This window comes from Coffea arabica, chromosome 7c (genome assembly GCF_036785885.1).
Source record: "Coffea arabica cultivar ET-39 chromosome 7c, Coffea Arabica ET-39 HiFi, whole genome shotgun sequence".
NCBI classification, from domain to species: Eukaryota; Viridiplantae; Streptophyta; class Magnoliopsida; order Gentianales; family Rubiaceae; genus Coffea; species Coffea arabica.
In genome coordinates, this window is record NC_092322.1 from 11,356,182 (window position 1) to 11,372,465 (window position 16,284).

The 16,284-nt window shown below is 38.3% G+C and overlaps 4 protein-coding genes across 4 annotated transcripts; 1 reads left to right on the forward strand and 3 right to left on the reverse strand.

Annotated features, from left to right (window-relative positions):
* Window positions 1-1,577: 1,577 nt before the first annotated feature.
* On the reverse strand, window positions 1,578-2,062 carry LOC113699532 (F-box/kelch-repeat protein At3g23880-like). Its single transcript, XM_072057813.1, has 2 exons — window positions 2,020-2,062; window positions 1,578-1,882 (listed from the first exon to the last, which is right to left on the reverse strand). The coding sequence occupies exons 1-2, from the start codon at window positions 2,060-2,062 to the stop codon at window positions 1,578-1,580; spliced, it is 348 nt and encodes a 115-aa protein (XP_071913914.1).
* Window positions 2,063-7,040: 4,978 nt separating this feature from the next.
* LOC140010749 (tubulin-folding cofactor C-like) lies at window positions 7,041-8,461 on the reverse strand. The gene has a single exon (XM_072058125.1). The coding sequence runs from the start codon at window positions 8,378-8,380 to the stop codon at window positions 7,247-7,249; it is 1,134 nt and encodes a 377-aa protein (XP_071914226.1). The 5' UTR covers window positions 8,381-8,461; the 3' UTR covers window positions 7,041-7,246.
* Window positions 8,462-9,580: 1,119 nt separating this feature from the next.
* LOC140010510 (large ribosomal subunit protein uL29c-like) lies at window positions 9,581-11,759 on the reverse strand. The gene is made up of 2 exons (XM_072057786.1): window positions 11,299-11,759; window positions 9,581-9,910 (listed from the first exon to the last, which is right to left on the reverse strand). The coding sequence occupies exons 1-2, from the start codon at window positions 11,638-11,640 to the stop codon at window positions 9,728-9,730; spliced, it is 525 nt and encodes a 174-aa protein (XP_071913887.1). The 5' UTR covers window positions 11,641-11,759; the 3' UTR covers window positions 9,581-9,727.
* A 2,324-nt stretch (window positions 11,760-14,083) lies between these two features.
* Window positions 14,084-16,284, forward strand: LOC140010506 (uncharacterized; the record flags this gene model as incomplete). Its single annotated transcript, XM_072057778.1, is given in 1 exon segment — window positions 14,084-16,284. A coding segment is annotated over 1 exon segment (2,087 nt), but the record flags the coding sequence as incomplete, so codon positions are not given.

The window sequence follows — 16,284 nt, forward strand, 5'->3', positions numbered from 1 at the left end:
ATGGAAATTCCAGAGATTTTTTTTTTTTTTTTGAAGCAATTCCAGCGATTAATTACGCTGGAAAGTCTTTGAGTCGAGGTATAGGTTGATGGGAACACGAAGACAGATTCCCATTGCCAACCCAAACTTTGACTATCTTGCCATCCAAAATTCTACGGCTACAGATCAAATATAACCTCATACATTAATGTAATTGTGATCAGTTAAAAAGTCAATGACCAGATGTTTAAGTCTGCATTAGACCACAAATCAAGGATCTCGATGCCCATAATTTCAACTAGGAAAATATCTTATAGAACTAGCATTGTGCAGTAAATTCAGGGTGCATGCATGGATGAGCAACAATTTACAACTACGTAAATGTAAGGAGTGGAGTAGACATCCTTAAAAAGTCCAACAGCATTCTTACCATCTATTAGTAGTAATTTCTTCTAAATTGACACTAGGGATGGACAGTCATTGAAATACTAATAAAATCTTAATCAAACATATATAGATGAAATCTTGCTCAAGATTACTCCTTTTTGTCGCAGCTAATCTCTCTTTTCTCAACAGTTATGTCCATCATTTTGGGGAAAAGAATTTTCAGATGACCGTGCATATTAAATATCCCGATGAATGCGTATGCTTGAACACAAACACAGAAAAAATTATTGAGCATTTGTTCTCGACAACATCAATATTTTAGCTCCCAACCACTACTCGTCTTAATTGGCTTCACTTGTACCATAGATAATGACATCAGAAGTAACAGCTAAGGAATTTGAAACATGATGCATGGTGTGGCTTGATAGTCAAATCAGCAACATTGATGTTGTATTTGTAATTTTGAATCTTATGAATATTTTTTATGTTCAATCAGGAAATTAGGAGTGCTTCTAGGAATGTTGCTGTTTTTAACATGGGGCAAGTCCGCAATAACTTCAATGTGCAGTGATGAACTCCATTTAATCTACCTGAAATCCAGTTTAGAAGAAGGGCTAAAGTTTATTCAAGAATAAGAAGATAAACAACATGAATAAAGATAAACTGAAACAGCATATAGTGGTGAACCATTACAAATTTCAAGCATCATCAACCCCTGAATTCAGGTTACTTTAGAACAAAAGAAATTTTAAACTTTTGGGGACAACCAACACCCTAACTCACCTCTTTTCATGTGCCTTTAGAGTAGATAATAGAAGAACCCGATAATAGAGACCCTCTCAGCTATATGTTTTGGGCTTCATGTTTTACTGTAATTTCCATGATTTTTTCCATGGCTTTCAATAAAACAACAAGCATCAAGGACATTGTTGAACTGCTCGAAAGGCCTAAAACATTGACCTTCTCTTGAATTGTAAACTCCAATTCTTCGAGACTTCAATATTAAATGTTCACCCTTGGCTGATATCGTAAGTAGATTTGGGAAAAACGAAGGACACGAATTTTCAACACTAACCACCTTAGTCCAAGATTTTCCATATTCCTTCGTGATCCACAGCTCACCAGCCTGTAGACAACCATTTAGGTCCGGAATTTTATAAAACCAAAGGTTCCCTCCGATTTCTCCTTACTTCCCCGAGAGATCATTCTCTTTAATTAGGATTCGGTGCTTCCAACTCTCTGTACATCTCCGTGGCTAAATCAAGAGAAACAATATATGCTCCACGCGCTGTTTCCTTGGCCAGGAAATGGAGCTTCCCCTCGACCAGCACACCAGGTCCAGAAGACAGATATGATGTATCGCCAGGCAAATCAGCAATCCTTCTCCAAGCTCCAGCTTTGGAGCTGTAAACTAGAGTCCCATACCTCGAGTATTTGGCATTCATTACCAGTACCACTACTTTATAATCGTCACTAGAAGCATCAAACCCGAAGCCCGAGATCACAGATAAGGAAGCTGTCGATGGAAGAATTAACTCAGGCAAATTCTTGTATTTTCTTATTGATGGATTCCACAAGAAGAAATACGATTGACGAGGTCGAAAGACGCAAATACATATCAATCCCTCACTACAGCCAACAATTTCAAAATACCTGCACAGGTGTCTATCGTTGGTAGTTGTAAGGGCTCCTTCATCCTGTGGGATTAGGACATGGGGACTAGCCTGTCCGTACAATAAAGAGTTGAGAGAACAATATTTGAAGCTGCAATTGTTCTCCAACACAAGTAGGCTTTGGTTGTTTAGCGAAGTCTGGTAATTGAGATGAGCTTTGATGAATTGAGGGCTCGAAATTAACGCAAGCCATGATTTCGAAACACACTTGAATTTCAAGAGTGATTTCACTGGAAGCTTTGACAGAATTTCAGGTATGAGATGAAAAGGGATATATCTATCCATCATTGATGTTATTGTTCGATGAAACTATATTGCTCTCAATACTCTGTTCTGATCTTCTTTATTTTTCGAAGATTTTGTGGTCTTTATGAAGTTCATCAATATCTATGCTTTCACTATATGTGCTGGATTCGGAAAAACAGAACGTGAAACTTTTTGGCAACTAATAATACTTCTACAATCTACATGAAACCTTTTTTGTCTGGAATATGTTTGTATCTCCTCGTCATGTACAAAACCTATTGGCATCTAGAGTTTATAACAGGAAAGGTAATACGGAGAACAAGTTACTTGGACTTTCCGAACTCTATTCTTAACCATATTCCGTTTCCATGGCAAGTGGCATAAACAAGGACTCTTTTGACGTAAAATCAGAGGTGGCAATTGAGATCAATGGGCCTCTTAGGATTGGCTCAGATGTTCTCGGGATAGCTTCGTTAGGTCCTGAAGTCATGTTAGGTCCTGAAGTCATGTGTTCGAGTCAACTCTCTATCACTTATATATTCTTGGAGGGTGGGGTGCACAGGTGCAAGGAAATTAGTCTGACAAAGTTGGGATACTCCCTATGTTGAAAAAAAAATTGAGCTCAATGGGACTTTGTGCGGGATGAATTTAGAGCATTTAGCATTGGGTATTAGATGGGATCAATCCCGTGCTCAACAAGTAATGGGAGTGCTTGTGTGTTAATTAGCGCCCATCACATAATACAACTACCTTACATAAAAAATTAGTCCAACGTTTATAATAGTTAAAACTAGGGGAATTTTATGTAAATTACTCAATATCTTATGAGTCTAAATTTTTAAATTATTACTAAAATTTAAAATTTTTATTAATTTTTATTTTTGTAACAAACAATTTGTTGCCAAAAAAAATCAACTACTGAAAGATAAAAAAAAAAAAAAAACTTGAGTAGTAAATCATAGTATACAAGGATTTAGTAGACGATGATTTACAATGTAATATTTAGAGGGTGTGCCAAACGTTATTGATCTTAAAAAAGCTGCAACAATTGTGAAAGATAATTGACAAGAGTTCAAACCTTGCCTCCCACCAAAATGCCACTCTTGTAGCTCTGCTTCAAATCCAGACGAGTGCGTAAGTGCACCCGTCTGGTTCGGTGGTGGTTCTATCTCCATCAATCCCCTGTAAGCTCAGTTGAGCCTCTCCATAGTTAGAGCAGGAGTAGGGATGACAATTGACAAAAAAAAAAAATTTGTAAAAAATAATTTCTTTAAATATCAAATAACTAAAGGTAAATAAATGCCCCTGCGGAATTGCGTTTGTAATTCGTCGAAGAACACACCCTCAAAAGAATAACACACAACATGAAGAATATTAAGACCACGCACAGCTTGTAATCAGCGAATTGAACTCCCATGCGAATATGGCAGTAGCAAGCCCGGATCCATTTAGAATTGGAATGGTAGGACAGGCTACTATCAGTTTCCAAATTCAATTCTTAATTACGATAAGGATTGGTGTCCTAACAGGTAACAATTGGGCAAAAACAAGGATTTGATTAGAGGGCACTAGTTAATATAATACTCTAGCATCTAGATTCTAGTCAAATATCGGACATTTTAGTCCAAAAATATATATTAAAAAAAGTCCCATTTCATTTTGATTAAGTGGGATTTTGTATTTGAGGGACTAAAGAAGTTTCGGAACCAAAAAATAATTTGGAAATAATTGAAGGGTGCAAAATAAAATTAACCCCATAAATAAAGAAAAAAAAATTACCCAACAGTTGTACCTTACTAAATGAAGATTTTAGCCATCAAATTACTACACCGTCTTGGCTTCGTGTCCATAGGCAACGATACCAGACACAATAGCTAAGGAAAGTGAAAGATGATGGTAAGCTTGACAAAGAAGCAAAACAATGGTGTTTTATTTGTATTTTTCAATCTAATGAACAATTTCGTGTACTTAATCAGGACAAATATCTAGTGACTGCTGCAAATCGATTTCAATTATCGCTTTTTAGGACTTATGATGACTTATAAAGAATTGCCATTAAACTCAGGATAAATCAGCAATAACTTCAAACATGCAACGATGCCCCAGTCAATCTACCTAGAATCCAGTTTACAAAACAAAAGCTACAAGTTTGTTCAAGAATGAGCAGATAAACAACCTGATGAAGATACAATGTCAAAAACTTGACTCTCTGATGTCTCAGCTGGTAATAAAGGCCCTTTAAACTGTTTGTTTTGGGCTTCATGTTGTCATTGCAGTTTGCATCATTTGTGCTCAGCAAACCAAGGCTTTCAATGAAACAACTAGCATGATAAGGTAATTAAATTTTTTTTGTCTAGCAGAATAAATTTCAGGTTTTTGAGAAATATTGCACAAAAGTTCGAGACAGTGTACTAAAATGCTTAGTTATGGCCCCATAAGGTGGTAAAATCTTATCCTAGTAAGGGTTTTCTTTGATCTAAGTTCATCAATAACTTCAATATCATCCATAAAGAACTGCAATCTTCAATTGAACTACCTGAACTCCAGTCAAAACTTCAACATGCATCCATAAAGCACTGCTGATGTTTTACACCAAGCAAAAAATGTCTAGTCAAAACTTGCCCACATAATAGTGCAGCAGTAATGAGACCAGAAGATGAGACCTAGCCGGGAGTTGCTAGGAAAACAATCCGATCATGTGCTCTGTTCTCAGCAAACTATTGCCTTCATGTCAAATCTATGTCTTGCTGTACAGGACGATAATATCATGATGATTACTACTAATCCACATATTCTGACATCAAATTACTACTACAAAGCGGTTCACTTTATATGGAATCAAATTGACTAGGAAATAAATAGATTAACAAACACTACAGAAACTAGGGTTCTCAGAAGATTGTCTATAAAGGAAAAAGTCACAAGGATGAGAAAATATCAGGCATAATAAGTTGTTTCAATGGATATGCCAGCTGATTTGTTGTGCTGTCAAGTCTTCAGTCCAAGGTATAGGTTAATGAGAACACAGACACAGATTCCCATTGCGAACCCAAACCTTTGACTATCTTGCCATGGAAACTACTACAGCTTCATATCAAACATAGCCTCCTAAAATATTGTAATTGTGATAAGTTGAACAGCCAAAGTAGTCTTCTACTTCACATCTGTATGTCCGCATTAGCTCACAAATCAAGGATCTCAATGCCCATAATTTCAACAGGAAAAATATCTTATTAAGGATGGAAGTGTACAGATGGAATTTAGCAAAAAGAAAGTCATTCGATCAAAATGCTCAGGATGTTATCAAGATCAAAATGTTGGATGGTGCACTCCAGGTTTGAATGAGATTCTCAAGCCAACCACAAATAAAAAATTTGAAAGATCGAGGCTTTTTCACTGCCTGCCACCAACTTTATGTAATGCTGCCAAAATTTTAGCATACACAAGATTGTTGATCAAAGAACTAAACACCTTATACTCAACTGATGTCAAATAAACTTAATGTGAATTCGAGGTATATGTGAGTACACCTCAAAGAAGCAAGAAGCCCCGTGAGTTTCTTGGCCAAATAAATCCTACCAAAATATAGCCATCCCACAGGTCCTTTGACTCCATCCAACATTCCTGAATAGAAATTGTCCATGTGCCTTCCTCACAATCCCACTTATCTACAGGCTACAGCTGTCTAAGACACCATTATCTCTCATCAACATTCGAAAGGTATTTTAATAAGCCATAAGCCCTTAATCATTAATGGGTGTATTAGAAGAATCAAGTCTACCTGATAAAACTAAGGGGATCAAGTAAAAAGATTATGTTGTATGCAAGCTATATTTCTTCTCACCAAGAAGGATCGGGCAGCGGACAACCCACATGGCAAAATAACATGACAGGTTTATTCATTGAGAATATGCATTTTCATACATGACAGAAGTTTGAAGTGAACTATTCTTATTACAGAATAACATGTTGACAGTTATCTCTGAAATTTTACAAGAACAGGACTAGCAATAGATCTGACTATAAGTATCTTTCTTCTGCGTTAGTTGCGAGAATGCTCGGCATCTGATATAGGCCGCTTAAAATAAGACGGAATATCCAATTTCACTATTTTGATGTTGAGATTACTTGTTTATATCAATCAATGTTGTCCAATTTAGCTTTCCATATTTCAGCAAATATACACACTAAACTGTTCAACATCTTAATGAGGGGAAAAGGTTATCTTAAAAAGAATCCTCAACTAAATCTATTAAAGATAGATTCAAAGATACATTGAAGGTTGAGGGACCATATATACCTTTCAATATCTTCCTCGAGAAGAAACTTGCCCTACTGGCAAAAACAGCTACCATACAGTTATAGATAGAATGCGGAAGTGAAGAGCCTTCTTTGGAGCACAGCATTTCTTTTCGTTGGATAAGGCAGTGAATATCATACTTTCACTCTTTAATAATGAGACTAACTTTGATGACTTTCTGAACATGCAGTGAGAAGTGAATGAAACATTCAGTAAGGTTACTACTGATCATCAATCTCTTAATAACTCACAAACAGGTAATTAGGAAAAAAATTACCATAACTAAGAAGTCAGAGATTGTTGTGTTTCTTAATCTTTAGATTAAGACATTACAACAACTAAAGCTCCTTACAGAGACAAGATATCTGCTCAATGAAACAAACTTTCCGCGACCAATTGATAAACTTTCCAATCAACAGAATTGATAAAGTCATACTAACAAAAGCTGCACTCCATGCAAGAAGTAAATGTTTATCATAGAAACAAATTTGAATAAAATCAGATTCCAAGTCTACATTATGCAAGTGACCTCAAAAGGATAAATGCTAATAATTGAAATTGACATTAGCTATGGTCAATCTCCATAAAAGTTACCTCCTTTACAAAATTATGAATTTCAAAGCACCAAGCCCCTGATTGCGAAATAAAACAGACTTCAGCATCATCCTCCGTTCTCATTCCTGTTAGAGATATCGACCATCTCAATGCGCTCATTTTCAGGCAAAACTGACCAATTTGGAGACTGCACTGCTCTCAGCCACCGAAAATCATCCACATTAGCCCAATTCCCAGTCTCTTCACTCAAATTCGCTTCCCCAAGATCCTTCTCAATCCCAGCATACTTCAAACAGTATGGTGCAAACCTCACCTCACTACTATCCTCAATGATCGGCCTACTCCTCACTCTCAAGTAAAAATCACAACTTTTAGCATTATGAATCCTAATCTGATGTGACGCCAACACGAAAACACACTCCTCCACGTCCTCAATCAAAACCGACCCGAAAACCGGGCCAACATAAGCCCTGCAACCTCTCAACTTATTCACAAATAACGCCCTCAGACAACCCTTTAATCTCACCTCACAACCCTTCAAATTCGACACCGAAAATTCCCCAATTTCGCCCTCCCTATCAAATTCCTTCACTAAAACCTCATTCTCCTTACCCCTGAACCCTTGTGAAGATTGAAAAACCCCACTCAAACCCACAATTTCTATCCCCAATGTTGGCTTTTCTGACTCATTTACGATGCTGTTTTGAGCTGGGCTTGGACTAGGATCTGCGGATGGTTTCTTTTTGTTTCTGAAGGAGAATTTTTTCTTGGGGATGACATGGGAGGTGGCGTCATCGAGGGATAGCTTGAGATCGGATATAGTTTTGAGGCAGGTGCGGACTTCGTAAGAGGGTAAATAGTAGGAGCTCTCAGCGACGAGCTTCTCGACGGTGGAGATTGAGACGGAAACGTTCTGGAGCTCGGATTTTAACGAATCGGGGTCCGAGGAGGTCGTGTGAGAAATGCGAGCAAGGTTGGATTCGATGGACAGCTTTGATTCGCTGAAGCGAGCTAGGAAGGACTGAATGGACTCGGCGTTCGAGGTGAGGTCGGAGGTGGGTTTCTGCGAAATGCGGGAATGGTGGAGATTGTTGAGGCGCTCTACCATTGCCGCGTGCTTCCGCTGGAGGGCTGCATCTTGCGATTCAGGTATTGTGGCGGCGGTGGTGGTGGAGCTGAAGGCGAACGCTGAGGCGGCGTTGGTGGTTGAATCTGCTGGTGGATGATTGTCCTCCGCCATTTCCGTTTCCGTCAGCTTCCAACTTGTTTTCGTCTACACTTCTTTCCTTTTACTCCCAGCAAAGATACCCGTCAATTTCAATCCCCTCCCCTTTATATACCCTTTTTCACATTTTAATCTAGATTTGATTATTTAAATGAGTTTAATCAGGCTGAGTAGTAATCCATCATATATTGATTTATAACAGAGTAATAGTAATAATCTATATAACATGTTTGGATACGAGACTATTTGGAAAAATTATTTGAAAAAATTGGTTGAAAACATTTTTTATAACAGAGTAATAGTAATAATCTATATAACATGTTTGGATACGAGACTATTTGGAAAAATTATTTGAAAAAATTGGTTGAAAACATTTTTAAAAAATGTGTTTAAAAAACGTGTTTACAATGCGAGTAAAAAAAATTTTACAAATAAGATCAAATCACGTACAAGCTTAGAATAGTAGTCCACCAAATTCTCACTCATAACAAGCTTGAAAAAATGCCTAAAAGAACTTGATGTGAGTTTTTTCTTTTTCCATTATTGTGATTTATATGTAATATTGGTTGACTGACCAGGCACTGCAAATTAACTAGCAATACTACTGTAATTTCACTCGAAAGTTGTCGATTAATGGAAGTTTGTTCGACTGGACTTTAACAGGTTGATGAACTAATTTAATACGTGCACTAATTGAGCAAAACTAGAATCAGACATCTTGCTCGTGTTTGAGCCTTTAGTGTTACAGCCCATGATGATGAAATGCAAATTTTTTTTTTTTTCAGTAACGATAACATTTATATGACCTAATTTATCTTATTTTAGGAGGAGGGCGAACCTAATCTAGAGAAGGAAGCCCTGAAGTGGCAAGCCACAAATAGTAACTAGTGGGAGACACGGTCTGATCCATTGACCTCCCATCCACAACCAAGACTAAAATATCCGCCAAGCAATTGCTGTTACTAGAGGTCATCCCTGAATGGATTCACCATCTACTGATCTTAGAAATAGTCACAAGCTAATCTTCTTTCATTCTTTTTACCATTGTCCATACAGTAATATAATCCAACAGTTAAAGGAAGCAGACAGAGGTCAGCAGAGCACTGAAGCTACATCCAATATTAGCACTAAGTCGTACTAGCTAGTAGTAAAAGAGTATAAAGGCTTGCTGCCAATTACGTTAGACATCAGGTCAGCTGCTGCTCGCACTTAGTATAGGGACAAAAAATGATCTCATTGATAGATTACAAGAACCTGGTACGAGAAACTTGGGCAAGATAAAAGAGTTAAAAGAGGTTAACCATGGAATGACCCAAGGGAATAAGATACAACATGACCCAAATAATAATTTGGCTTGTTCCCTCATGCTGATTCCTTGGCTTCCTTGGCTTCTGCAGCTGCCTCCTCCTCTTGTAGTTTCTTCAATGATGGAGGTGGTCTAGGAACAATGCTTTTCTTCCATTTTTTGTCGAGCTTCCTTGACAATCTCTTGTTGATTCCCTCCTCAAGCTCTCTCTCCCGTTTGACAGTTAGCATACGGGCAATCTGTGAAATAGAAGCATGGTTATATTCTAGAAGATAAGTCCAACATGGGCATTCCAATTGTTGGAAGTTGCAAGCAATAGGCTGCGCACCACTAATTAGAAAACCATCGTCTTGTACAATTTGAACATCGAGGAAGAAATTTTTGCCTAGTATAGTCTGTAAGATGAAAAGAATTGGAAGTTTCCATACAAAGATCAGGTAAAAACTACCCAAGCACATATTCTGAAATCCTAAAGATAAGAATGTTAAAGAACAGAAAGGCTGAAACTACCATTTAGAAAGGCAAACTTTAAAGGTGCATAGGAAACAGAACAGTCACTAATACTCCCTGTTGCCGCGAAACAAATCGCAAGTACCCAAGAAATACACTTTGTAAGTTTGAACGAAATGATCAGATAGGAAAAAATATCTTTTACTTCCTTTAGTTGCCCTTGATCCTTTTAACTCTCATAAGAAGTGCCATGTTTAGCTGCAATCAAATTGAAGTCTAAATATCTGAATCTTTTAACACCTATAAATTGTATCCTTTTGGACACAAGTCTCGTTTGTAACACTGCACAACTTTTGAACTGCCTAATTGCTTATTGAGGTAGTAGTGGTAAATTGCCTGCTCAATGTTGTTCAATGACTAACACGGAGCTTGCTAAGCTAATGCAAACTTCTAAAAGGCAAGGCTGATAAGCAGCCTTGCCATAGTTCCCCAATGATATGCTAGTGTTATCATACAAGACTGCTTCCATGTGAAACTGATACTTTGACTGTATTAAACTCAAAAAAAAAACTCTGTAGAGGACAGCCAATCTTCTTCAAGTGTCTTTCATGTCACCAAGAGAACTGCTTAATTCCAATTTTGTACTTTTCTACAGAAAGATCAAAAAATACGATCTAAAATCTATTTTCCCGCTATCTGCAGTTACAAAGTACAAATGTCCAGATAAGAATTCTTTGCCTCCAGTGTCGAACAATTCTGACTTGACAACATTTCGTTTTATTTAACTCCCTCATACAGACCATTGCACATTGTCTAACTAACAGCTCAATACCAGCAGATAATACACACTCAAACAATGCCTAAATTTCTAGACTATGAAGCTAATTCGGGATCAAGAGCATGGTGACAATTTTAGGCCTCACAAATAACCACCCAAATTAGCCCACTTTTTTCCAAGACCAACTTTTTTTATGCCGTTAACAATCCGACAAAGTGAAAAGTAATTAGGCCAATAAAAAGTACCAAGAGAATGCTCATGAGTAAATAGTGCAGCAATCAAATCTCAGCTAAGCTTTTCACCGAACAACACATGCACATTCTCAAATTCACAAAATTCACGCAACAAAGACGCAAATTTACAGAAGGGAAACACAACAAAGATCACAATTTGAAGTACCCTTTTCCGCATGCGGCGAAACTCGCTGGACTTGAACTCATTACGAGCCGACCTCTGAAGCCGTAGCATAAAGAGCTCCCCTTTCAAGTCCACAATCTCCTCGCTCAACTCCTCCGTGGTTTTGGCTCTAATTTCTTTCAACTCCTCCTGCTTCTTTGCCATCATCACCACTCTAGAAGAAGCAGAAGAAGAAGACCCTGATGAAGTCCTCAGAGTAGACGCACTTGGAGCAAGCGCGGGACAAATATGGGCAATGCGAACCCCATGAAATGATGATTTTGAGAGACCCAATTTACCAGTGAAGCTCACGCTCGTTGGCGAAGCAATAGATAAGCTCATCATCGGTAGTTGTTTATCTTCTCCTCAGTTCTTCTTCCTTGTCTATGCTTCGCCAGCTTTCTCACTCTCTGGCTGCAGAAGCAAATGTTATGGATAAGGCTTGGAGACGCTAAACGGTCGAGAATTACCACGGTTGCTTGATTTTTACTTCTTCTTTGCAAATAGGAGTCCCACTCACTCAAATTAAGCAAGTGGGAAAATGATTTACAACAATTGGAGTAAATTTTAAGGGGGTGAATCTCGGCTGTATGTCCTATTTCATAATCCCCAATTCGGCACTTAAATTAATGGATTGAAAATTTGAGATATTAATATATTAATGAATTCAGATATTATTATGTTTAGATGCGTTAATTCATTGACATTTAGTAGATGTTAACATATTTAAATGCGTTTGATTACAAAAATAAAATAAAATATTTGAATTAAGTAACATATTGAATTAAGTGATAAATTATTCATTTATCACTTATTTTTAGGAGTAAGTTTTGTCTAATCTATTAAATGTAAGTGTTGAATTGATTATCAAATAAGACCTAAATGATATATAGTCTCAAACATATCAGATAAATATTTAAAAATTCAACAACTTAATATATTCATATCTCAATTTTCAGATTTTTCATTTTTTAGACTTTAGTTTTATCAAACGCATGTAAACAAATTATAGCTTAATAATATTACAAAGTAATTTATAAATTATAAGATTCTGCTTTATAATTAGTTGAAACTCTTATATATGATTTAAAATAGATATAATTTGATACTATGTGTTAGTTCGTTACTTACAAGAACTACCTCTAAACAATAAATTGTATTTAATGGCGGATGAGTATGAATGGTTACTAGCGCATACTTTTAACCTATTGTTTGCTTTGTCGTCGTGGATTGAATTAGATAAGATTTATTATTTTCTCTATTGGTAAATTAAGATAAAATCTTCCTTTTCCATTTTTGTCTAATCAAGTCTTCATTCTCTAGAAATCGAAATGCTCTTTGTTTGTTGGATTACACATCATTACAAGTTTATTTGCAACCTCTTTTTTTCTCCTTAACCCTATTTTGTGCTTTTATGATGGAATGTTGCTTCTCTTGTGTCTTTACCGTTATGATTCAAGCTAAAAACGACCGGATATATACAAACAACTTTGAATCAATTAGAAAATTCTTTGTATCGGTGTAATAGTTTTTGATTGTACAGTAGGTCTTCTGATCCACGCATATAAGGTTGAGTTGAGGCTTTGAGATTGAGGTATTGATTCTTTTCACATTTGCGTTATACATTTATATTCAAAACCCTAAGCCACGACTCAGTAATAAACACGAGTCCAACTATAAAAAGTTCTCTTAAATAATAGAAACAAACATGTAAATCTCTATAATGAATGAGGTGAACCATCTTTTAGTTTATTTCTATCATTTGAATCGTATGTTGTTTAGCATAAAAATTTTCAATAAATATAACGACAAAAGTTTGTTTAAAGTTTCAGAGTTTCAATTCGAATTGTATAACAACTTGTATTTCATCACCTCATACCATAAGATTATTCATGTTTCTATTGGTTTTAGTACCAAGATTTCATGATTTTTCTTACAGATGATATGACAATAGGCCTACAAACGAATCAAGTCACTCATGAGTGCTCGTGAGCCAATTCAATCAAGCCTCGATTCGAGCACAAAAGAACTCAGCTCATTAGTTAACGAATCACTCGATTATATATATAATTTTTATTTTAATAATAAAATTACATATATATTTTTAATAGTTTATTATTTGTTAAAGAAAATTTACTATTTTATTCATTTTTTAAAAAATAGAATGATTTTTTTTTTACTCGAACTCGACCTCGACTCGCGTAGAATTTAAGATCTAGTTCGAGTTCAAACTTGGTAACATTGAGTTGAGATTCGACTGGATTAGCCTAAAGATCAACTCGATTCGGATACGTCTGCAACTCTAGGTGACAACAATTAAGAAAACTCCTCATTCTAACATTAAAAAGAAAATGGGGGGAAAATATAACGACAAAGTTTCTTCAAGGTTTCAGAGTTTCAATTCGAATTCTGTAACAACTTGTATTCCATCATCTTATTATACCAAAAGATAAGTCATGGGTTCTATTACCATGACTTCCATGTTTTTCCTCTTACAGATGACAACAATTAGAAAATTCGTCATTCTAACATTCCAAAAAACAGGCATTGACAGATTGAAGTTTGGATTCTTTTCACATTTCGCCTTCACACACATTAATGTTAGAATTGATTCCTTTCACATTTCGCCAAAAAGACTGGTCACGACTCAGTAATAAATATCAGCACAATCAAACTTTCTTCGAAGTTTCAAGAGTTTCAATTTGAATTGCATAGCAACTTGTATTCCATTTATCCGAAAATCTTCAATCCAAGAGAAAAGGAAAACATATTTTATTGTTGATCCCTTTGCGGCGAACGGACAAAGCAACATAAGATTGTTATTACTATTAATATAGCAATAAATCCGAGACCGACGGTCCAGAAAGTAGATTGATGAGTGATGAAGACTTGAAGACCCAAAATGCCAGGAAGCCTTCGTCAGCTATTCTCTTCTTCTCTGTGTATGTGGCCCTGCCCTCGAACTCAATTCCTCAACCACCATAAACGACGTCATCCCATACGCATGATCTATCCTTCCCATATAAATTCTCTCTTCACGATCGCAACCACCACCTTTCCACTCCACTCCCCCTTAGTTTACCTCAAACCCTCCAACTTTTCCATGGACCCATCTGGAACCATCGTCTTCTCCACCGTCGGAGTAACCCAGTACGGCTTCGATATCTTCTCTGTCAAGCTTCCGAACCTCACCCAGCGCCGCCTCACTGACGGTGTCTCCATTAACTTTAACGGCCAGTTCCTGGACGAAAACGAGGAGAGCCTCGTTTTCGTCTCCGAAAGGTCCGGTTCTCCTAGGATCTACCTTTCCAAACCCGAGCTCTCGGAACCGGAGCTCCTCCCGTCTCCACCCGAAAGCCTGTTCCATGATCGTCCCGTTATCAAGAATCAACGGGCCTACTTCATTTCAGCTCATGAAGAGCCCGATAAGCTGTTTAAGAGCTGGTCGGCTTTGTACTCGACCCGGCTGGATGATAAGAAAGTACGCCGGTTGACGCCGCCTGGTGTGGCTGATTACAGCCCGTCCGTTTCTCAAAGCGGGAAGTTTATCGCCGTGGCTTCATATGGGTCTCGTGATTGGACCGGTGAGTTTCACGAGCTACAAACGGATATTGTTGTTTTTCCAGAATCAGACCAGAACGCCCGAGTTACGGTCTGCCAGCACGGTGGCTGGCCAACCTGGTCGGGTGACTCCACCATCTATTTCCACCGCCAATCAGACGATGGATGGTGGAGCATTTACCGGGTCGATCTACCCCAAAATTCTGACCTCTCCGATGCCCCGTATTTACCTGTCCGGGTCACCCCTGCTGGTGTCCACTGCTTCACGCCTGCAGCCATGCATAACGCCAAGAAACTCGCCGTGGCCACCCGTCGGAGGGAGAAAAGCTACCGCCAAATTGAAATCTTTGATGCTGAATCCAAATCATTTTACCCAGTGACTGAAACATTAAGCCCGAAATTCCATTGCTACAACCCGTTTTTCTCTCCGGACTCTACTTTTCTCGGATACCACCGATTCCGAGGCGAGTCAGCTCAACCCGGCGAGTCAATCGTCCCTTTCCTCGAAAAAGTATCCTCTCCAATAAAAGGGCTGGAAATGTTGAGGTTAAATGGTAATTTCCCTACGTTTTCACCGTCGGGCGAATTCATAGCCTACACTCCCGACTTCGAAGCTAATTCCGGCTTGAAAGTCATCAAATCGGACGGTTCAAAAAGATGGGTTCTATTCAGAAACCGTGTGACATTTTACCTGTCATGGAGCCCTGTTGAAAAAAACGTGATCTTCACGTCAATCGGGCCAATTTTCCAGTCATCCAGGACGACGGTCCAGATTGCACGAGTCACATTTGACCCAGCAAATCTAACCGCCGATCGCGACGCAGAAATTCCCGTTGACATCAAAATTCTGACCAATGAGGATACGGGGAATAATGCGTTTCCTTCCTGTTCGCCCGACGGAAAATTTATCGTCTTCCGTTCGGGCCGCTCCGGGCATAAGAATTTGTACATCGTTGATGCCGTTAACGGAGAATTTAACGGCGGGAGCATCCGTCGATTAACGGACGGACCGTGGATCGACACCATGCCTAGCTGGTCGCCCGATGGGAAATGGATTGCGTTCTCTTCAAATATGCATAATCCGGATGACGTGGAGCATTTTAGCATATATGTCATTGGGGCGGACGGGTCGGGTCTTCGGAGGATCCGCATAGCGGGTAACGAGGGTTCGGGGGGATTGGATCGGGAGAGATTGAACCACGTTTGTTGGAGTGCGGATTGTGAGTGGTTGTTATTCACGGCCAACTTGGGTGGCGTTACGGCGGAGCCGGTGTCGTTGCCGAATCAATTTCAGCCGTACGGGGACTTGTACATGGTGAGAGTGGACGGAACCGGGCTGAGGAGGCTGACATGGAATGGATACGAGAATGGGACGCCAGCCTGGTATCCGACGGGTGGTGACGTGGAATTGGACATGGGAAGATTGAT